This window comes from Leptonychotes weddellii, chromosome 11, assembly GCF_054177405.1.
Source record: "Leptonychotes weddellii isolate Sample4059 chromosome 11, ASM5417740v2, whole genome shotgun sequence".
NCBI classification, from domain to species: domain Eukaryota; kingdom Metazoa; phylum Chordata; class Mammalia; order Carnivora; family Phocidae; genus Leptonychotes; species Leptonychotes weddellii.
Window position 1 is genome coordinate 47,242,429 of NC_138379.1, and position 22,240 is coordinate 47,264,668.

General features: G+C 60.4%; 1 protein-coding gene across 7 annotated transcripts; it reads left to right on the forward strand.

Annotated features, from left to right (window-relative positions):
• The first annotated feature begins 1,494 nt into the window (after positions 1 to 1,494).
• RELT (RELT TNF receptor) lies at positions 1,495 to 19,798 on the forward strand. 7 transcript variants are annotated; one of them, XM_031024969.2, is made up of 13 exons: positions 3,917 to 6,559; positions 8,409 to 8,488; positions 9,225 to 9,369; positions 13,219 to 13,273; positions 14,193 to 14,267; positions 14,392 to 14,558; positions 14,761 to 14,840; positions 15,537 to 15,794; positions 17,055 to 17,135; positions 17,374 to 17,455; positions 17,615 to 17,872; positions 18,276 to 18,474; positions 18,627 to 19,798. In XM_031024969.2, the coding sequence occupies exons 3-13, from the start codon at positions 9,356 to 9,358 to the stop codon at positions 18,672 to 18,674; spliced, it is 1,317 nt and encodes a 438-aa protein (XP_030880829.1). In that variant the 5' UTR covers positions 3,917 to 6,559; positions 8,409 to 8,488; positions 9,225 to 9,355; the 3' UTR covers positions 18,675 to 19,798. The 7 variants fall into 7 exon arrangements, with proteins under 7 accessions (XP_006730505.1, XP_030880832.1, XP_030880833.1 ...); XM_031024972.2 differs by lacking the exon at positions 17,615 to 17,872 and having other exon boundaries at positions 3,904 to 6,559; XM_031024973.2 differs by lacking the exon at positions 15,537 to 15,794 and having other exon boundaries at positions 3,916 to 6,559.
• The last annotated feature ends 2,442 nt before the right edge of the window (positions 19,799 to 22,240 follow it).

Here is a 22,240-nt window from a genome sequence, read left to right on the forward strand (position 1 = left end):
GCCCTAGCCCTGGGGTGGGGTGGGAGGTCTCCATTGAGATATGAGGTGGGTGGGGCTATGATACTGACGTCAGTCACCTGAGCTCTTCCCGCTCTTTCCTTACAACATGGGCATGGCCCAAGGAAACAGAAACTTTTTCCCTGCCCCCCTCCCTCTGCAGGTGTCCATTTCTCTTCCTGGAATCTCCTGGACCCTGGGGACCTGACCTACCCCACCCCCTCACCCCACAGCTCAGGTTCTATGACTCAGTTTGTTTAGAATTCTCCACCTCTCACCGCAATCTATCCCCAAAAGACTTATTTACCTTCCTCTACTTCTGTCATGGCCTGTGATTATCCCAATCCCAGCCAGGCCTCTGCCCCCAGCATGAGGCCCTCCCTGCTGTCCTGGGAGGACCACCTGGGATCCACTTGATAGTAATGAGCAGGAGGGAAACTGGCTGCTGACTGCTGCCTCCAGTCCCGGGGGCCCACCATATTGCACAACTCCAGGGGGCACAATTCACAGAGCTGGGAATACAATGTGAATAGTGTCCTGGAGTCCCTAGTCACTGCCTTGCTGGGCACCCTGATGGCTGGCAAAGGGAATTGGCAAGGTGGGACAGCTGGTGGTAGGGAAGGGACAGCCTGGGACAGTGGTAGGGAAGTGGTAGGGAAGGGACAGTGTGTCATCTGTCCTGCTGGAAGGAGGGACTCACTATCCTGTCAGACAGGGGTGGGGGTGTGGAGACAGGAAAGGCCTCTGGAGAAGGATTTGGGCAGGGCCCTGAGGAATGTGCAGGAGACACCATATGGACCTCCACTACAGATTCACTTTCACCTGGACTTCCCTCACCAACTAGGCCAGGGCCTCCTGGGCCTCGTCAGCAAAGGGAGGTTGTTCTCCCTGACTGCCAGTTTCTAGGAGGAAAACAAGACCCAGGAAGGGGCAGCGGTGGTCCTGCCTGGACTGACGATGCACTGGCAATGGACCCGGAGTAGCACCCAAGTCTCCAGTCTATCTTGCATCTCACAACCCCCCCTTTTTTTTTTAAAAGATTTAATTTATTTATTTGACAGAGAGCGAGAGAGGGAACACAAGCAGGGGGAGTGGGAGAGGGAACACAAGCAGGGGGAGTGGGAGAGGGAGAAGCAGGCTTCCCGCGGAGCAGGGCGCCCGATTTGGGGCTCGACCCCAGAACCCTGGGATCGTAACCTGAGCTGAAGGCAGACACTTAACGACTGAGACACCCAAGCACCCCGCAACCCCTTCTTTCTTGGTTTGGAGCCCAGAAGAGGCTGATCCAAGAGGCCTCTTCCCGCGCAGCCCCCTGCAGTTCCCCGGGGGCGCGAGAGATGGCGACACAGAGCAGCGCGACCCGGCGGGAGAAGCGGAGGCCCTCTGCCGCCTCAAGGGGTGGGGGCCCAGGGGCGCGAGCCCGGGCTCTGACGTCGGGGGCGGGGCCGACGGCCGTGACGCGCGGGGGCGGGGCTGCGCACCTTCCCGGCCAGGCCAGCGATTCATTCAAAAGGCGCGCAACCTGCGCGGCCGCTCGTGCGCTCGCAGAGCCGGGCCGGGGGCTGCGCTTCTACCCTGGGGCCCTGCTGGGAGCTGCTGCGGGGCGGCCAGGTAAGGAGGGCGCGCGGGGCCTCAGCCTGGGGTGTGCTTCTCGCTGCCGGGGCTAGAGGGGTGCGGACCCGAGTGGCGCCCCTGCCTTCCCGCGTCTCTGAGGAAGTTGGCCGGCGCGGCGGATGCCGCAGCCCCGGCCCTGAGCGCCCCCCCCCCCGCCCCCGCGTCCTGTCCCGGCGTCTTCCGCGCACCGGTCCCCACCCGTCTCTGAGACCCATGCCCCGGGACCTGCGCGTCCTCCGGCCGCGACTCCAGGCCCGGCCGTGCGCGGTGGCGAAGCCGCGGCGGGACTTGGAGTTTGAGGAATCGGCGGGCCCCGGAGACGCCCCCGGCCCGGGAAACTTGGACCGAGACCAGGAACGGGTGCGGGACGGGACGGCGGCGGCGCGGGGTGGCCGGAGGGGGGGTTCTGAACGGTGTCAGCCCGTGACTGTGGGTGACACGGCGCGTGAGGCGGCCCAGCCCTGGAGACCGTGTGGCCGGGACACTGAGCCACGGTGACGCCGGGGCCAAGCGGGAGACACAGAGGGGCTCTGTGTGTCTCTTACAGGCCGAGTGAGCGCCTGTGATTGTGTGAGAGAGACCCCAGGTCCCTGCGGGTGACCGTGACCCCAGCTTACTGTGAGTCCCCGGTCACTGAGTCTGTGTGTGGCCTGGGACGTGACCAAGGCAGGGCCAGAGCGGCTCCCTAATGCGAGTGAGTGTGAAATAGAGGGAGAGGAACCCCAAGTGACTGTGAGGACCAGCCCCCAAATCCCTGGAGCCATAGTGTGCTTGTTGGGTCAAGTATTGTCGGTGTGTGTGTGTGTGTCCGTGTCCGTGTCTGTCAGTCCGTGTGTACGGGCCTCAGGGGAATGAGTAAGAGGCGGAAAGGGGAGGGGCCACAAACACCTGCCTGTAGATGGAGGGAGGGAGAGGAGGGGAGGCGAGGGGTCTCTCCAGAATTGTCCCCAAGAGGGCACCTCTCAGCATCTCAGTTTAGTCAGTGGGGAGGACCCAGAGTGACTTGCCCTGGAAGAGGGAGAGGAGGCCAAGCCTGGGTGGCATCTGGTGAGGTGACTGACATTTCTGGCAGCAGCTGGGGGGCCCTGAGGTAGCCTCAGGCTCCACCACCCAAACACACACACTCGCACACTGAGGTCCCAGACGCCTGGCAAAGCTTTGTCCCCAGTAACCTGTATTCTCACTGGGCCCATCTTCCTCAGACCCTGCCCCAACTGGGCCTCAGTCTCCCCTTCTGCACACTGAGGTGTTGGGCTGTGAATGGACTGTGAATCATCACTTTGGGATCCTCTATTGTTTTTGGGTCAACTTCCTCTGTTCTCCCCTCCCTCCCTCCAGGCAGAAAGACTGCAGTGGGGGGTGGGGGCAGGCTGGCTGCTGGGGACACAGTGGCCCAGGGGCTGCTGGGGACAGGAATGGAAGTACAGCTCCTCAGACCAAGCCAGAATTCTGATCCATAGACATTGACTTCTCTGGCCTCGGTCTCCTTCAGTTCCCTTTGTGCGGGGAGAGGGGGTACGGACTTGTTCCCCACGAGTGGTGTCTGATTTGGAGAGCTGGAGCAGGGCCGCTTCACCGTCTGGGCCAGACCCTATGAGCCTCCCATCTCCACAAGAGGGTCTGTTGGGTTCATGCAGAGTGGAATCGAAACTGGGCTCTCTAGACCAGGTGGGGTGAGGGGATACCTGCTAAAGGATCTGGAAGTTCTGTTCTCCTCTGAAAATGTTGGTTGCATTCTGCGTTGGGGCGAGGATAGAGGGTGCCAGGTGCTATGCTGAACACTTTATGGTGTACTCTTGCTGAATCCTCACAGTGGTTCTGAGATGGGACTATTTTTCAGAGAAGGAAACCAAGGCTCGGAGAAGCAAAGTGACTTGCCCAAGGTCATGCAGAGTCAGGACAGTGCCAGGATTGGAATTCAGGTTTTCTGCCCCCAAAACCCTGTGAGATGCTTGGAGAGGGCCACCCACCTTTCTAATATCTGTTCATGGCTTATCTAGGCTTCTCTCAAACCTGGGCTGACAAGCAAGGCCTTGTCAGAGTGTGCCTTTGTGAGTTCTGAGTGTGGTGTGTATTTGCACATGTCTGAAACATTGTGGGTGGGTCGGTTATGTGGTCTTCCTGTTCCTCCTCCTCTTCCCTTCCCACAGGTCTCACCCCTAGCCAGAGGTCACCAGAGAGGCCTGTCTCCCGTCTTCTAGAGCCTGCAACTGGTTTTGGGAGCATCCACATAGCTACAAAGAGAGTCAGGAGTCAGCAGCACAGCCAGGCTCTGGGCGGGGGGGGTGGGGGGGCAAGGATAGTGAGAATCCCAGTTGACCTTCACCATACTGGAGAGGCTTTATTCCCCTATTCAGAGTTGCTCTAGGGGCACCTTCCCAAATCTCCCCACATGCTGTGGTGGGGGGCAGGCCGGGGGTGACCTTGAGCTTCTGCCCCATCCTCTCAGTCCTTCAGTCTCTCTGTTCTTCCCAGAGGCCCCTGCTAGTTGTCACCACTGCTGCCGCTTGGCCGAGAGCTAGAGCTGGGGGGTCAGGGTGTCCCTCGGTCCTCTCTGGAATGACTGGAGCTGTGCTTCTTGGGGCTGATCAGAATAGCTATCTTGGTCTCCTGGGGCTGAGCCTGAGTTATTTCCATCCCCAGCAAACAGGGAAATAGCTCAGGGCCCAGGGAGGGGTTGGGAGAGGGGAAGGGTTAGCCTCCTCTTCGGGTCCTAGCCCTGATGGAGGCCCTCCCAGCCCTATCCTGTGCCCCGCCCAAGCTAGACCTTTCTGGGAACTTGGGCCTCCTGGGATGACAGTGGGCCCAGGCTGGGTTTCTACACGTGGTCCCCGTTGGGACTCATCTGATAGTTGCCGGAGGGAGGTACCTGTGTCTGGCCAAGGAGGGGAGACTTTGAGGGGCAGTCAGCGCTCTGCCCCTGCCTGTAGGGTCAGCTTCCTTTTCCGGAGCGAGTGAGCGAGACTGAGGTTTGAGAAGGGCCGAGACTTACCCAAGGGCCCCAGAACCCTCTTGTTCTGGCTCTCACCCTCCAGACAGGGCCCCTACCCACCTTCGGTGCTGCCACACATCCCCCGGCAGCCGGGATGTGGCCCGAGACACACCTTCACAAAATCACAGCTCCCTCTTACGTCCCGCTCTGGCCCTGTCATTTCCAGTTCTTCCTCGCCCCGTCAGAGCACCCTCCCTAGGGCCACTTACTTTTTTGCCTACACAATATAGTCCAGACTCCTCATCCTAGCCTCGACATTTCCTTCCAAGACCTTTTGAACTTTACATCTTCACCCTCATCTCTCCCTACCAGATGCTTCGGTTCGACTCTGCCTCTGCTTTTGCTGTTTCCTCTTTCTAGAACCCTCCTGGCCATTCAGGGTACAGCTTCCCCTCACCCAGGAAGCCCTCCCAGCCCAATGTTAGTTCCTCCTCTTTGTTGTGGTCCACCTGCCAGGTGTCCCCCCTCACCTTTGGGAATAGGCTCAGGTGTGGGGCACTCATGGGCACTGCATACCCAGCTGGGTAGGGCGGCCGCGGCCAGAAGCCTGCCCTCTCTTGCTGCCATATCTGTGCTGGCCAGGCCTCTTCCTGAGGAAGGGCAGCCACCGAGGGCCTACTGTGTGCTGGGTGGGATGCACAGGGAGGTTTGCACCCAGAGTCTCCGATGCTCCTGCGTGTGTGCTGGGGGCTTGGAGGCGAAGACTCATGGCCATCCTTTTTGTAGCGGCACATCTGTCTGGTGCTTGCCATGGGCCCTCCTCAGACAAGACCCCCGTTCTGGGCCAGCAGATTGCCTGCTGTGTGCCAGGCCCTGGGCTCAGGTCTCAACAGCACTGACAGAGGATCCCCTTCCTTCCCAAGCTGTTCAGTGGGGAAGCAGAGACTCAGGGCAGAGGGGAGCAGACCTAGTTTGAGTCCCACAGCCATGATGCTGGAGTCTGGCGCTCAAGATCTTGCCTTGCCCTGTCTCTACGCGGAGGCAGGGTTTGTCTGACAATTCTGACATCAGTTTTCACAGAAGGACCGTGCTGGCTACCTGCCTTGGGAGGGGGACGTGGTGGGGCTGTTCAGCACCTGGCCTGGCTGGATCAGGCCAGACTCCTGTATGGAGTCTTTGTATGGATCTTTTGCCTGAGATCAGCCAGCAAGGCCCATCTGGCCCCACCCCCACTCAGGATTGGGGGTGAGTGGGATGAGGTCTCTGGCTGAGCTCAGCACCCATTGTTTGCTGAGGCCCTGGGTGCCTGGGCCTGATCCCAGTGCCACTGGCTGGGGTGGCAAGGAGGACAGGAGGGAGCCAGTGCTGCATCCCTACTGTGTGCCCAGCCCTGGGATTTGGACCCCTGAGGCTCGCACATCTTCAGTGTCATGTCCTGAGGGTCGGCAGTCTCCTCCAGGTACAGGCAGGGAAAGGAGGGCCCAGAGAGGGGAAGGGACTTGCAAGACCCTAGTGTCACTGGGATCCTAACCCCGGTCTGTCTGCCTGGAAGGCCAGAGCTCTTTCCTGGGCCACCCTGGGAAAGATGAGAGCTCTATAAATAAACTGCCCATGTGGCCGTGAGCGTGTGCCCTGACTACTTGGCACAGAGAGAGGGATGGAGGGGCCTCTGCAGCCAGTTAGAAGCAGGGTCTGACTGTGTGGGTGGAGAGAGAAGGAAGGAGCGCTTCCAGAAGGAAGGACCTAAACTTGGGTCTGTATATTGTGGTCACTGTGAGAAGGAGCAATGAGTGGAGGGAGGGGCCTGGCCCTGCTCTGTGCCCAGCTCCCTGCATACGCTTGCCTGCCTGCCTTCCTCCAGGGAGATCACCCGTGGCTGAAGGGGCCAGGAGAGGGGAGGGTCCGCCCAGACAGGGAGACCGGGAAGGCTTCCTGCAGGAGGTGGCACCTGGGCTGAAGCCTGATTGTAAGAAGAGCCACTGTTCTCCTATGAACTCTGGATCCTCCAGCCAAGAGGTCAGCTGAACAAGCACAACTCTCCCAAATTACAGAGGAGGAAACTGAGGCTTAGGGATGTGGGGCTGGGTCCTGACTGCGGCTTCAGCTGGTCGGGGAGCACGTGGGCGCAGGCTGTACAGCAGCTGGGAAATGGGCCCCCGGAGCCATCCTGGGAGGCCAGGACTCCTCTCCTCGTGCTGCTGGGACTGACGTTGGGTTCCCTAAAGCACCCTTGCTTGCTCCGCATGCCACTGGATGACCTTGCCTGGGTGCTGCTTAATTCTGAGCTTGGCTCTTCCTCTGGCCCTCGTGGGCTGTGGTGGGAACTGATGCTCGGGGGAGGTTCGTCAGGCCAGGCCCTGGTCAGCACTGTTTACAGGCTCCGCTTATCCCCGCAGCCCCTGGAGGCAGGGGCCAGAGCCCTTGTGTGCAGAGGGCCCTGAAGCTCAGGGAGGGGAAGTAACTTGGCCAAGGTTCCAGAGCTGCTAAGCGACGAACCAGAGCCTGAACCCAGGATCGACTGCTCCAGAGCCCAACTTCCCGCCAGTGCTGACCCCTTTCCTCAGTGGCTGTTGGTCAGGGCCGCCTGACCTGGGATTGCTGGGGAGAGGGGTCTCTTTCCCCAGCACCCGAAGTCTAGAGGAGCTGGAGGACAGGGCCGGCTGGGCCTGTGGTCTCCCCTCAGTCTCTTGTGAAGCCTCGCCCCGCTTGGGGTGTTGGGGTCAGGCCTACATGTTAGCGGTCAGTACGAGCTGTGCAGTCGGGGAAGAGGTAACAGTAGCATGAGTGGGTGGGCAGTGGGGTGTCCTCCAGCCCTCCCAGGCCCCTTGCCATCCTGTCCTGGGGCCGGGGAGACAGCCCAGGGCTGGCCCAGGCTCCCTGCAGGAAGCCCGGGGCGCTGAGCGGTCGGGTGTTGGGCCGCAGTGGGGCCTGCTGGAGCCTGGCGTGGCGAGGACAAGGGCTGCCTGCCCCCACTCCTGGGTGGTAAACCTTGTCTCCTTTGAGACCAAGTTGTTAGAGGGTACTCCTTGGCCTCTCTGAGCCTCAGTTTCCTCATTTGTGAAACCTGGGAGTCTATCTTTGAGGCCTGGAATGGGAATGAGGCATGCAGTAGTGAGGGGGTTTGGGGAGCCCCAGCTCTGCCCCAGAGATGACTGTGTGGTTTAGCAGCCCCCTGCCCCAGCGCCAGCCCCAGCCCCAGCCTCAGCTAGGGAAGGGGCAGGCTTTGCATCTGTACCACACCAGACTGGGAGGAGCTGGGTCGGCCTAGTCTGGCCACCTCAGCCTTTTCTTTGTCTCAAGGGCCAATTAGCTCCCTCAGCCGCACCTGCCCACCTCACCTCCCCAAGCCCCTGAAAGTGCAGGCCGTGTGGCGGCCTGAAGTGAGGGCCAGAACCATGCTGAGCAGCCCCCCCCGGGGGGGGGCAGGGAACAGCCGCTGTCTGGTGTGCCCTGGTGTAGGATTTGGGGTCCACAGGCATGGGGTCCTTACCCAAGGGTTGTGGCCTGGGAAACCATGGCTGCCCAAGGCCGGGGTGGGAATGGGGCTGCCCTTCTCACTGAGTGGCCCTGAGCTAGCCTCCACACAGCTCTAGACCCCACCTGGCAGCAGCCTGAGGAGCGGGCCGCTACCCTGAGACGTCCTCTTCCCAGCCTTCCCTGGGCTTCCTGCTTCTCCCAGGTGCCAGTGCCTTTTCCTGCAGGAGCTGGTGCAGACTAGGGCAGTATGCAGATGAAGATGGATGCAGGGAAACCCCAGAGGCCTCAGAGACCCCCGGGAACGGGGGGTGGGCAGCACCTCCTCCCCGGGGGCCCGCCCGGCCTCTTTGTAATGGCCTCTCCATGAACCGCTTCTGTGGACCACTAGCTCCCTATAGCCTCTGCCGTCGAGCTGACAGACCCTCGGAGAACGTCCGCTACGTGCTGGTGCCTAGGCTAGGCTCCAAGGTAAGGGGGCTCAGGAGTAAGGGGGGGAAGGAGAATCAGCCAGACCTGGGCTCTGTCCCTGCATCACCACTCCCTGGCTCTGTGACCCATACAAGTGATCGCCTGTGGCCTCAGTTTACCTGGGTGTGAAACAGGGATGCTCATCTCTTCTGTAAGGTGTAGAGCAACCCAGACAGACCCCAAGGGAATGAGAGTCAGTTGCCTTCCCTGCGAGGGTGGAGGAAGGATGGCGAAGAGGCAGGCCTAGCTGCCCTCACCGCCGCCTCTGTGGACACTGCCCTACTTCAGCCCCAGTTGCCAGGGAACCACTGGGTTGCTTGCTAACCTGGATTTCTCTATTGATGGGCGGCCTTTGTCTTTCTGTCTTGGCCACTGCAAGGAAGGCCTGTGTCCAGATGTGTTTCCAGGCAACGCTAGCCTCTGGAGGCTACAGGGAGGTCCACAGGCCCTAGGACCCCTGGCTGGGAAACAGAAGTACCTGCCTCCCACCCCCTGCTCCACGTGGGGACCTGCCTCCCACCTCTGTCTCCCCAGTCCTGCCTCCTTGGCAGGCAGCTCAGGGAGCCCTCTGAGAGGCAAACTGTTCCATACCTCTCCCCCGCCTCCTAACCCTTTTCCCATAGGCCCCGAGGGCAGTGCAGGCTTCTCAGCTTGCATCCAAGTCTTGGTGTGACCTGGGCTCTGACCCCCTACCTTTCCAGACCTCTCTCCCTTCGTACACCCTCCTTCCTCCCAGATCCTCACCATGGCTAATCCAGCACCTCCTGTGTACCAGGCTCTGGGCCAAGCATTGTACGTAAATGGAGAAGAAGCTTTCATACGTCACACCTGCCAAGTGGGTGCCATTCCCCGCTCCGTAATTTACACATGGGGAAACTGAGGTATGGTGAATGCTTATTGAGGGGTGACTGTGCCAGGCCCTGTGCTGAGTGTTTAAGGTGAAGTCTCTTGGCCTCACACCAGCCCTCTGTCTTGGTGGGAGAGGGGGTGTCCACAGCCACAGAGCCAGTGAAGAGCAGAGCAAGGCAGGCTGATTCTCCCCCAGGTTAGCTCAGGTGTTCAGATCCAGTTTCAAACCCCCCTGCCTAACTCCAGCCTCTGGGCCCTCCTAGCCTTGGCAGAAGCTATATACTCGCCTGATCCCTGTTCCCCATCCGTCCCCCTAGCTATCCCCAGTTCACTATATAGCTATCCACTCACCGGAGCCAGGCCCTGTGCTGAGCACTGGGCATGGAGTTTGTTGGGGGAGAGGCTGGGTAAACAGGATGGTTACATGCAGGATGATGAATGCATAAGGGGGGCTTCCAGGAGGAAGTGGCTTTGAGCTGAGCTCCAAAGGAAGAGTAGATGTTGGCCAGGTGATGGGAAGGTTTTCTGGGTGGAGGAAACAGCAGGTACCAGTGCCTCAGTGAGAGAAGCAAGTGTAGGGAGTGAAAGAAGCCCAGAATGGCTGGCGGGGGGAGGGGGGGGCAGGGGCCAGATCCCAATGTTAAGATACCTAGGCTGTACTTGGGGCTGAACTGGAGGCCAAGGGCCAAGGGCGAGGAGTGGTGGGTGATGTCTGGGAGGTGGGAGATCTTTGGGATACTGTGGAACTTCCGAGGGAGGCCAGGGTGAGCTTGGAGAGGGAGCCTGGAGAGGAGAGCCCCAGGCTGGGGCCTCGTGACCCCACCAAGCTGCAGCTCTGGGAAAGGGGAAGCTGCCCCCAGGGCTGGGTGCTGTCCCAGCTTCCTCTTTCTCTGAGGCCTCCAGGGCTGCACCTCCCTGGGGCTCCCCCGCCCTGGTCGTGGCTTCCCTAGCTGGTTTTCTTCCAGGGAATTTCTGGGTCTGATTGTTCGGGCATTTTTGGAGGTGGGGGTGGACCGCCTGTGAGGAAGCCCCCACCCCCGCCCCAGCCTGTCCTGCAGAGGCTTCCTGCTCCAGACACTGCTGGGGGAGGGTTTTGCGGTAAATGAAACAGACACCCTGCCCTTGCTGCTGTCGGGGTGGGGGGGGTGAGGAGTGGGGAGCAGCATGAAACAAGTAAGCAAACAGATACTTAATTACAAACCTGGGCCTGAGGTGCAGAGGGAAAGAGGGGAGCGATCGGGGAGGAAATCACAGGACCCGCGTTAGGCTCATTACTTCCTGTAAACCTCAGCGCAGTCTTGCCCTGGAAGAGAACTATCCCCATCTTGCAGATGAGGATACTGAGACCCAGCAAGGTGAAGCAGGGGCTCAGGTCCCACAGGGAGTTGGTGGCAATGGGGACAGGCCCAGGCTAGGAGGCTCCCTGCTGTGGGCCTTGGTCTGCCCGCCTGTGACAGTCTTCTTCCTGGGGGCCCTTTGGAGGCTTTGGAAGGTCAGTGACTCGCCTGGCCTTAGGACTAGGCAGAGGAGTAGGGTTGGAGACTTCACGGACACCCACCAGCCAAGGGGCTTTGATCCGAAGTTGCTTCTCAGTCAAGATTCCAAGATTCTAGGCTTAGATGCTGGAGGCCTTGGGGGGAAGGGGGCGCAGAGGGCGGTCAGAACAGCAGGTGTGTGCATGGAGGGGGTTCTGGGTGGCCGGCATGGGCTGCCTGCCTGGACAGGTCCATCGGGGGGCTCCGTCTGGCTGCAGGTGGGGGCTGGGGAGGGGGGCGGCTGTCAGCAGAGACTCTGGCGGCCAGACTGGAGTAAGTACCAGTTTGGGATAATTAGAAGGCACGTAATTAGAAGGCGTCAGGGCGCTAGGTGGCGGGTGTCTGTGAATGGGCCTGAGTGGGCCCTTGCTGGCTTGGAGTCTGGGCCTTTGGACTCCCATTTTCCTCCTGGAAGTCTTGAGATCACAGCTCCCCATTTGCCTGGAGGTAAGCAGCTGCACAGCCCCTCCGTGTGGGCTCGGGTCACCCCAGTGGGGGCCAGGCAGGGCCAGAGGTGGCACTGGGGCCCTCTCCTGTGGAGCTCTTGTGCCTCCTTTCACCCCTGCCCCAGCCCCTGTGGGGCCAGTCTGCAGCCTTGGGGCTCGTGGTCAAGTCTGTGGGTTAGATCCTATGAAGAAGGATCTTCATGCGGAGAAGGGCTTGAGCGGGAGCTGGGCCTGGGTAGGGGAAGGGCCACTTTGGGCCAGAAACTGCAAAGGAAGACTTGTGACCAAGTCAGAGGAGGGGCCGGGCCGGGGGATGGGGCCGGGTATGCCGCTGGGTGGGAGCTGACTGCCAGGCTGTGGCCCGACCTTCTGTCCCGTTTTCCCCTGAGCTGGCTTGGGCCCAGAGGCGCTGCCAGTGACCTGGAGAGTCCCCGGCTGTTGTGCCTGCAGCCCCTCCCCCTCCTCTGTGGTGTAATTCAAACCCTGGCTGCCCCGCTGCCCGAGGGTGGGGAGGGGATCAGTTTCCTCGGGCTTCTTCCCTCCTGATGGGAAGACCAGGCCACTGTAGGCCCGAGGGGCTCGCGTGGGGCCCGGGGTGGACTGCACACAGCGCTTCTCCCACCGGGCTCGCAGCACGGGGCTCCAGGTGGGGTCCCCTCACTCTGCTGGGGGCCCTGGGCCAGGGGCTTGGCCGCCCCTTAGGGGTCAGAAGCTGTGTGGCCTGTGGCGGAGGCCCGACAAATCCAGCTTCCTTCCCCTTCCTGAGCCTGAAGGCAGGCCTCCTGGAAATATGTGACGGGGACTCCCTCGTTCTGTCGCGGCCCCTTTTGTTGTCTAAACCAAATCCCTGATCCTACTCTTTCAACCTGTGTACTGGTTAGAGGCTTCTCTCCAGAGGACTCCATACCCGGAGCCTGGGTGCTCAACCTTAGGCCAGTGGCCATCTGCGCCCTCACCCTGCCTTACTGTTTGTTGGCACTCCCCACCATCTGGCAGGGGGACGTTCCCCGTTCATCTGTTGGCCATTGGTCAACAGGGATATGAGCTCCCTGAGGACAGGGACATGTCTGTCTTCTACTACTTGTTGTGCTAAGGGCAGTAGTAGGTGACCAAGAGAGGACAGAAGGCTGAATGCTGGCCACTAGGACAGCAGAAGGTCTGCTCCTGCCCCAGAGTCGCAGTCAGACCCACCCCAGTGTTGGACACATCCTTCCACATCCTTCGGCGGAGAAGACCCCCGGGTCGGGAATGGGACACGTAGGGGGACCAGGACTGTGATGAGGTGGGGTAGGGAGACATGCAGGAGCTTTGGGGAAAGGGAAATCTAGAGATGCTTCTGGAAAGAGAGGCCTTCGTGTTGGTCTTTGATGGCTGGGGGAAAGGGCCTTCCTTGGAGCAGAAACCGCAAAAGTGAAGGCAGAAAAACAGGAAAGGCCAGGGCCCACAAGGAGGTCCAAGGGGTGGGATCCTGGAAGCTAGAGATGAGGTGAGGGTCTGGGCATGAGGATGGCAGGCCCTCTCAGCCCAAACCCCCAGGACTGCTGCTGCAGGCTTCCTTCCTCCCAGGCACCCCTGCCCCTGTCCCAGTGCACCTGGCTATTTATGGAAGGGGAAAGAAGCCCTTCCTCTTCCGGGAAGCCCCCCAAACCTGGCAGAGCTCTCTGTTCCCCCCTCTGCTGCCCTGGGAGGCTAGCCCCAGCCAGCATACCCCCACCTCTACGCAGGTTTGTGGGGAAAGAGGGAGTGTGATGAGTCTAGGCCAAACTACCCCAGCTTAGCCTACCGCACAACACCTTGCCAATTGCCGTCTAGTCTTGTCCTGGAAGCAGTGCCGGGAGGGCAGACCACAGCTGCCTGCCTACTCCCACCTCCTGCTGAGCCTCTCTTCCTTCCTTCCCAGGGGCCTGAGGATGAAGCTGAGCCCGCCACATTGGCCCCTGTCCTGCCTTTTTGTGGTGAGTTGGGGTTGGGATCCTGGTACAGAGCCCTGTACCCCAGCCCTCCATGCTCAGGGACCCCATGCCAGGAGCCATGCCAAGGTTGGTTACACAGCTTGGCAGGTGCTGGGAGCCAGATCTGGGGCCTGAGGAGGGCCCCAGAGCCTCCTGTGTGATACTCCCTCAGCCCTCCAGGGCAGCTGGCTTTACTCCGTGCCTATTACCTCAAGCTGGGGCCAAATTGGAAGACAGGTTGTGGGGAGAATCTCCCCACAGCAGGAGGGATTCAGGGCAGGTAGTTCATTCTGGAATGGGGAGCAGAGGGACCTCTCAGTGGAATGTGCCCGGGGCTGCAAATTGAGATCCCTTCCTTGGGATGTATCCCGCCCTGTGTGGGTGCAGGAGTGTGAACTGGCTGGCTTTTTGTGGAGGGGTCACGGAGGATGTGGTCCCAAAGACTCTCTTGAGGGCCCAGAATAGGAAGCACCAGCTGCAGACTTGGCCCCCGGGATGATGAACAGGGGCTGGGACTGGGGGGGGGGGGGCACAGCAGCAGGAAGGGGGACAGTACTTGAGAGAGAAATTCGGAAGCCTTTCCTCTTTATCATTCTGGTTAGCTGGAATGGGTGTGACTCAGGGACCTGAGGGCTTGAGATCCTGATCTGGCCCTGTCTGGGGTTTTCCAGCACTTTCCAGAAGTGGATAGGGTTTTCTATCTAGGCCGCGGCGATGCTGCAGGTATGGGACAGGCAGGTTTTATTTGCAGCATGAGGGAGGGAGGTTAGAGAGTGTCCCTGAAACCTGGAGGCTGGCTCCGAGTGGTCAGTGGTCCCCACTCCCGGGGTATTAGGAAGTGGGTGGTGGGCAGATGGCCCCAGAGGTGCCACACCCCCGCACTTCCTGCTCTCTCAGTGTGTCCTGCCCGCTGTTCTTCCAGCTGCTGCCTTGGCCTCTGGCCTCTCCACTGTCAACGACCCCGTGGCAGTGCCCACCTGGGAAGGAGCCCAACCTGGTGAGCTTGCCCCGCCCATCCGCCCTGTCCTGGGAAGACTGCTGAGGACCAGGGGCCCATGCTCCAGACCTGGCTTCCCAGGGACCTGAGGCCTGGCTTTGTTCTCACCCTTTCCCTCCCACAGGACCTGGGGCAGGGCACATTATGCAGGTCCTGTCCCCCGGGCACTTTCTCTGCTTCGTGGGGCCTGGGCCCGTGCCAGGCCCACTCCCGCTGCAGCCCTCGAGGGAGGCTGGAGGCCCAGGCAGGCACAGCGACTCAAGACACACTATGTGGAGACTGCCAGCCTGGGTGAGCCATGGGGTGGGGCTTGAGGACTCCTGGCTAGCTGACCAGGACTTTGGGTCCTGGGGTCCCAGCCTCACCCACCCCCCGAGCAGGCCTCAGTCTTCCCGTCTGTGAAATGGGATGGGTCAGGACCAGTGAGTGTGCCTGGCAGGAGCCTCTCTTAAGGAGAGTTTTTGGGCCTCAGTGATATCTCCTCTCCCTGCAGGTGGGTTGCCACTTCGGGGGTCCCCCATGTCCCCTGTCAGCCATGCTCCTGGACACCTCTGGGTACTCGCAGCTGCTCTGGTGAGTGAGCAATGGGGGCTAGGACTGGTGAGGGTATGTATAGGAGGCGATCCTGTGAGCTTGAGCCCAGGGGCCCCCGCAGTGTCCATCCGGGACAGTGGGGCCCTCCACCCTGAGCCCAGGGAAGGGTGTGCAGCCAGAGGGCGTCCGGCAGGATGTGATCGGTTGTCCCACTGGCGGTGTGTTTGCTCACGTTGTTTCTGAGTGGCAGAGACCATCTAGCAGGTGGCGGCCACAGCTCGGGGGTCAGGGGCGCTGAGGGGCTCACATCCTTCCTGTCTCCTGTCCTCATCCCCTCAGACACGTGCAGATGCGTGTGAGCACACACCCCTCTCACCTGTTGTCGGTCACTTTCTGAGGCAGCTCCCTCACGGACCCAGTCATGGGGAGGCGGGAGCCGGGGCCCGTGTGCCCAGGCATGTGCTCGCGTGCTGTCTCTTCACCCCAGGGTGAGGGGGATCGACCACGGGGCTCAGGGTCTGGCTGTCCTGAGGCCTGAGGAGGCCTTGCTCTGGCTGACTGATAAGATGGCCAAAAACACGTGCTGGCGGGGAGCTGGCCGCTGCTTCCCCAGCATGATGGAGAGTGGGCGGTAGGCGGCTCCGACACCTTAGTGCCCCCTCCCCACTTTAACTCAGGCCCTGGGCCTCTCTGCCTCCATCTTTCCTCCATGCCGCCATCCTCTGTGGTGCTCAGAGCGGGGACGGCGGGCCCGACGTGGCGTGGAGGTAGCAGCAGGGGCCACCCGCGCTGGGGACACGCGGCAGCCTGGGAACGGCACACGGGCAGGCGGCCCCGAGGAGACGGCGGCCCAGTACGCGGTTATTGCCATCGTGCCTGTCTTCTGCCTCATGGGGCTGCTGGGCATCCTGGTGTGTAACCTGCTCAAGCGGAAGGGCTACCACTGCACGGCCCACAAGGAGGTTGGGCCCGGCCCCGGAGGTGGAGGCAGCGGTGAGGCCTGGCCTGGCGTCTGGGTGGGGAGGCCAGAGGGCACAGACGAGCCCAGCCCAACTGAGCTGGGGGTGCTGCGCAAGGGAACCTGTTGGCGTAGAGGGTCTGACAGGGAGGGGCCTGCAGAGGGCTAACCAGGAGGGCTTCCTGGACATGCAGCATGCAGAAGAGACCCTACAGTGACACAGTGGAATGAGAGGTGAAGTGGCCTGAGGTGGTAACAGGGGCAGAGCACAGGTCAAGCGGCTTCAGCAGGACTCGCACCCTGGGTGAGGCCCTGCCCAGCTGTAGGGGCCTGGACTCCTCGGGGGCTGCAGTTGTGTGTATGTGGTTCAAGGGTTGGAGCGTGTTCTGGGAACTCAAGCTGACCTCTGACCTGAGCCACTGGCAGGGCAGTTGTGCTTGGCAGGCCCCATGAGGGGTCGGGTTTCAGCTCCAGGCTGTGGTTTGAGTTAGGAGTCCTGGAACCAGAGGGAGAGATGTGTTCCTCGCAACCCCGCCCCAGGGCCCTGGGCCCCTTTCCTGCCCGCCACCCGCCCCCCGCCCCCGCCCGGGTCCCTTGAAGGCCGGTAGGGCCGGGGTCCCCAGTGTGCATACACAACCCAATGAGCCTTGTGGCCAAGTCAGGATTGAAATGGTGCTTCCCATGCCTGTGCCCCAGGCTGCCTGGAGCTGGCCAGAGCCCTTCCCACCTCCTGACACCGCAGTCTAGAGGGGGCAGGAAGACGGCAGCTCAGGCCATTTTACCTGGGGCTACACTTGTTTTCCTAGCCTAGGTCTTCCTTTAACTGCTGGCTGCTGCCTGGGTGCAAGGTCTAGGAGCTGTTTGCTGTGGGCCTCGGATTGGTCACGTGGCTCATTCTCATGCTCTTGAGGTTTGGGCCTTAATGGCCCTCAGTTATGTGGACAGGGTGGTGTGCAGGGAAATGTGATAAGCCTGGAATGGCAGAATTTGCCTGAGTTGTTGGGGGCTCTGGGCGGAAAGATAGTCCACAGCTCCCTGAAGCTATGGAGGGGAGACAACAGGCCCCAGAAAAGCCTGCCCCCGCCACCCTCACTCTGCAGGGAGCAGTGATAATGAGCTGAGGCCTGGGGGGCCCCCAGTGCAGAAATACCCAGGCTTGCAGCACAACTCGTAGGGAGGCCTGGGGTGCCCTCTGCTGCCACATCTTGGTGTAGCTGTCAAGCCTGGAGGCTCCCCCAATGACCTCCCCCTCCCCCCTCCTCCCCAGGATCACAGTTCTGGCTTTTTTTCCACAGGGATCAACCCCGCCTACAGGGCTGAAGATGCCAACGAGGACACCATTGGGGTCCTGGTCCGCCTGATCACAGAGAAGAAAGGTGAGGGGAAGGTCTGGCCCTATGGCCAAGCCCGGGAGAGGATGGTCTCCTCCCAGAGCCTGAGGCAGCCATGGGGGTCAGAGTCCCACCCTGCTCTGCCCCTTTTCTTCTTGTTCTTGCCTGATGAGAGGTGGAGGGAGAGGCGCTAGGCCCCGGCTGGGGTGGGGGTGAAGGGCATGGGGAGCACCCCCCCCCGCCCCCCGGCCCGGAGCCGGGTTCTGACGGCCGCTCCCCACAGAGAATGCGGCGGCCCTGGAGGAGCTGCTCAAGGAGTATCACAGCAAACAGCTGGTGCAGACCAGCCACAGGCCTGTGCCCAGGTGAGTGCGCAGGTGCCCCAAGCCCGTACAGAATCAGCCTGCTTCCTGGGGGAGTCACCACTCGGGTGTGTTCACGGTTCCCTGAGTGCCCTTCGCTACCGCCTGGGACCCCCTGGCACGGGCCTGCCCTGGTGACCGCGCCACCTGTGCCCTGTGCAGGCTGCCGCCGGGCCCCCCCAGCACGCCACACATCTGCCCGCATCGCCACCACCTCCACACCGTGCAGGGCCTGGCCTCGCTCTCCGGCCCCTGCTGCTCCCGCTGTAGCCAGAAGAAGTGGCCCGAGGTGCTGCTGTCCCCTGAGGCCGCAGCTGCCGCTGCCCCCACTCCCCAACTCCTGCCCAACCCGACCAGGGCTCCCAAGGCGGGGGCCAAGGCAGGACGCCAGGGCGAGATCACCATCTTGTCTGTGGGCAGGTGAGATGGGCACAGATGCAGGAGGGTCAGGGAGAGACGCTATACCCAGGGTGGGGGAGACGGGGCCCTATTTGAGCCCTGAACATCCCGTTCAGTGATGGGCAGAAGGGGGGTGGGGTGGTCTGGGAGATGTCAGGTCTTCCCAGCTCTGCTGTGTCTCACACGAGCCCTTGGGCCCCAGCGCAGGGTCCTGGCCTCCGTCACACCTTGGGGCCCTCAGGCCAAAGGACTGTTTGCCTACAACCTAGGGCCGGGGTGGCTGGGGGCTCATCTGTGGGTAGGAGGATATAGGACGGGCTCAGGCTCTGATCCATGAACTTGGTGTAGGACCCTAGCAGGTAATGTCCTTTCTATACCCAGGGTTCCCTCTTTAATGGGATCATTGCACCACTACTCCTCACAGGTTCCGAGTGGCCCGAATTCCGGAGCAGCGGTCAAGTTCAGCAGCCTCTGAGGTGAAGACTATCATGGAGGCTGGGCCCTCGGGGAGTGACCTCCCTGATTCGCCACAACCTGGCCTCCCCACTGAGCAGCGGGCACTGCTGGCAAGTGGTGGAAGTCATACTAAGTGGCTGAAGCCCCCAGCAGAGAACAAGTCTGAGGTGAGGCCCAGAGGGGGCAAGTATCTGTTGGCACTTGGACCAACCCGGACTTGCGGATGGGGTGGAGGTACAGGGAGCCCTGGGCAGGGGCCGCTTTCCTGGGGCCCAGAAGCCCCCTGACTCAGCTTTGACCCCTCACTTCTGTCACCCAGGAGAACCGCTACGTGGTCCGGCTAAGTGAGAGCAACCTGGTTATCTGATGGTCTGCCTCAGCTGAGGACACTGTGGCCCTGTCCTGGGAGGTTCTGAAGGCTTCCTGGAGGAGGTAGAGCTGCAGCTGGGCCTATAAGGATCAAGAAGCAATGGTCCAGCAGACAGAAGAGCAAAGGCCAAGGCCTGGAGGTGGGAGTGTCCGCCCCCGTGCAGAGACAGGTGCTGGCGGGTGCTGCGTGCAGGAGCAGGTTGAGAGCCCCTCCCCTGCCCCTGTGCCCTGCCCTGATCCTAGGACCCTGCAGGATCCTCTGTACCACCAGGTGGCTAGGCCTTGGCAGTGGGGAGGGGCCCTCTGCCTGGCACCCCTGGCCCCACACCTTGGTAATCTACTGCCCCCGCCTCTGTACAGGGCCCTAGCGTGGACCTCTCCCTCCTCTTCCAGTGGCCCCATGAAGGGAAGAGGCAACAAAAAGCCGTGGGCTGGAGACTGAGTTCCCTGGTTCTAACCGTGGGCAAGTCCCTGGCCATCACCTGGTTACCATCCTTCTGACCGTGAAGTGGGGAGAGAAAGGTGTCTCGGGGCCCAGGACTTCTCCAGTCCCTTGCAGGCTCTGGCCTGGGTCGTGTGCGGGGAGAGCTTGACTCCTTGCCACCCCTCCCATTAGTAGCTTTATCTATGGCCCCATTTTTGCGGCTTCCAGGGCCTGTGCCTTCAGGCCCCCATGGGGCTGCCCATCCCTGGCTCTGCCTACAGAAGGGGCTTAATGCATGTATCTGCCCCCCTCCCTGCTATTTTTATTGAAATTGGAACCACAGCCTTGACCTGGGTAGGGCTGTGATACAGGGTGCCAGCCTGCATAGCCACCCCAAAATCTCAGGAGCATTCAGGGAGAGGGGTGTGTGCGGGGCTGGAGAGGCACCTCTGGCCTCGGTGGTTTGTGTGTCCCTGTGGTGTTGGTGTCTGTCCCCCAGCTGGTCAGTGCGGGCGACTGCCCAGCCCAGCTCCTATGTCCACTCGAGCCCAGTGACCTGGTTATTTATGTGGGGCCATGCAGGCATGGGCCCCACTGCCATCCCCATTTCTCTTATTTATTGAAAATTTGCTGTTGTCCTGTCCTTGTCTACATTCCCATCCATTTATTGGATAATAAAAGGTGGGAAAGTGGTGTCATCAAGAGCTTCTTTCCCTGTGCCTCTTCCCAGGTTGTCCGTCCGTTCACCAAATACCTCTGTGTCAGGTACCGTGCGGGGGACAGGCCATCCCTCCCCTTGCAGGGCTGGCTCTGTAGCGGGTGGACATGGGGCAGCAGGTGAAGTGGGGAGGCCCCTCACCTCACTGGGTTTTCACTGAAGCCCCTAGAAGCAGTGCTGTCCAATGGAAATCCAGTACATACCATGTATGTAATTTAAAGTTTCCTAATAGCCACATTTTAAACAGTATTAAAAAAAAATGAGAGTATCAATAACGTATTAAGGCAGTGTTTCTAAAATATTTCCATTTCAATATAAAGTCAGTATAAACATTATGAATGAGCCATTAATTTTTTTGCTTTGAAATCTGGTATTTTATACTTAAAGCACATCTTAACATGCACTAGCATATTCAAGGCTCCGTAGCCACATGTGGCTAGTGGCTCCTGTCTTGGACAGCACAGCTCTAGAGGACGTGGAGCCTGGAAGATGGATGGGTAAGTAAGATACATCGGGGGCTGGAGAATGTGGGAAGGGGAGCATGGTCCTCAGAGAGGGCAAAGCATGTGCAGAGGCCTGGGGGCACCACGAGGAACTGGAGAAGCTGGAAGTGGAAGGGGACAGGTGTGGAGACTAGAGTGGGGGTGGGCACCAGAAGGCAGCCCCACGCGCTCTTGGAAGCCCTTAGGCCAGGGATGCCAGGGAACCTCTTAAAGGCATTTAGGAAGGGGAAAAGCAGGGCTGGTCAGCTTGCTCTTGGCCACGGTGTGGAGGAGGGAGCAGGAGTTCTGCAAGGAATCTGTTACAGCTGTCCAGGCAAGAGATGGTGGAGGCTGGGCTGTGTGGGCGTGACGGGTGGGGGGAATCCAAGAGACTCCTAAGACGGAACTGCTAGGGCTTGGTAAAGGGACGTGGGTCAAGGAATTAGGGACAGCTGTGATACAGCCCCCACTGCATCTGGATGTGAAGGCCTGGAGTGCTCAAGAGACCGATCTAGGCTACAAGAATATCTAGAAGCACTTAAGTAGGATTTGGACCAGGAATGGCCCAGGAGAGGGCTCAGGGCAGACCCTTCGGCGGTTTCAGGGGCACTGCCAAGAGGTGGGAAGGAGACCAGGGGAGAGGTGTCCTGCAAGCGAGGGAAGGAGAGTGAAGGGCAGGGTGGATCACAAGGCCAGGGGTCGCCACGGGGTCAAGACTGCTGCAGCCCCTGGTTAATGGACATGGAGACATGGTGACAGCAGGACCAGGTCTGAGTGGATTGAGCTCCCTGCAGAAGCCAGACTGTGCCAGGTAATAGCTGGTGGAGACTTAGGCTCCAGGGAGAGAAAATTTTTAGTTAATTCTGGGTTCTCTGGGTATTTGGTATATTTTGTAAAGATGGAAGGAGACATTTAAATGCTAATGGGAGAGTCCCAAAGAGAGGCTGAAGAACCAGCTACTGATGCTTGCGCAAGCCTGGGAAGGTGTGGAAGCCTGTGGGAGTTCTAGGCCTGCTGCAGCTGTGGGAGGGCGGCTGTCAGTCTGGGCCTACAGGAGGCCCATGTCACTCTCTTGTCCTTGCTGCTCCCGCTGTAGCCAGAAGTGGCCCGAGGTGCTGCTGTCCCCTGAGGCCACAGCTGCCCCCTGCCCAACCCAGGCAGGGCTCCCCAAGGCTGGGGCCATGGCAGGACGCCAGGGCGAGAGAACCATCTTGTCTGTGGGCAGGGGCCTTCCTTCTGTGTGGAAGCCATGGGCAGGGGCCTGGCCCAGCAGCAGCACAGAAAACTCCAGCCCAGAGAAGCTGGGCAGCTGTGCCTTGAGATTTGCTCTCTCCCTGCCTCTTGGCTCTCCAGGACACAGTCTTCTCTCTCTGAGGCTTCTGAGATGTGCAGGAAAGGGAGGGCACCTCTTAGGGCCTAGGAGGCAAAGCTTTACCTGCTCTAGGCAAGAGGAGGAAAGGAAGCAGGCTGCACATCAGGAGGAGTTTTCTGGAGCACCAAAGGTTGCCAAAGTCTAGAACAGGGGTCTGTTGTAGGGGACTAGTGGGCATCATTAGCACTTTTAAGGAAATGTTCCCTTGCGCTGCCAGGGTCCACTTGGTGTCCCTGTTTGTCAACTGTTAGCTGCATCTTGGGGTTTGGTTTCTCAAACTTGTCTGTCTCCTCAGCCAACCAACCCCACTTCCCCCAGAACTTGGATGACACACCAAGATGATGAGACAGCAAGAGCCAGTACCCTGGGTGGATGGGGTGGGAAGTGGTCCCTCCCATTCTCTGGCCTCCTTTCCCAGGGGAAGGCTGGACTGTGGACTCCAAATGCCATCTTGGTGTGGAGACTAAGGCTGGGTCTGGGCTTCCCAGGCCAGGTAAAAGATACCCCCACCATGGTGCTGGGCCCTGGGGTAATCACAGCTACCCTCCAGTACCACCCCCTCACCCGT

Coding starts and splice junctions, on each gene's coding strand:
- RELT (XM_031024969.2), top strand. Junction 14,268..14,391: donor CTGGGAAGGAGCCCAACCTG/GTGAGCTTGCCC, acceptor TCCCTCCCACAG/GACCTGGGGCAGGGCACATT. Junction 17,456..17,614: donor AGCCACAGGCCTGTGCCCAG/GTGAGTGCGCAG, acceptor TGCCCTGTGCAG/GCTGCCGCCGGGCCCCCCCA.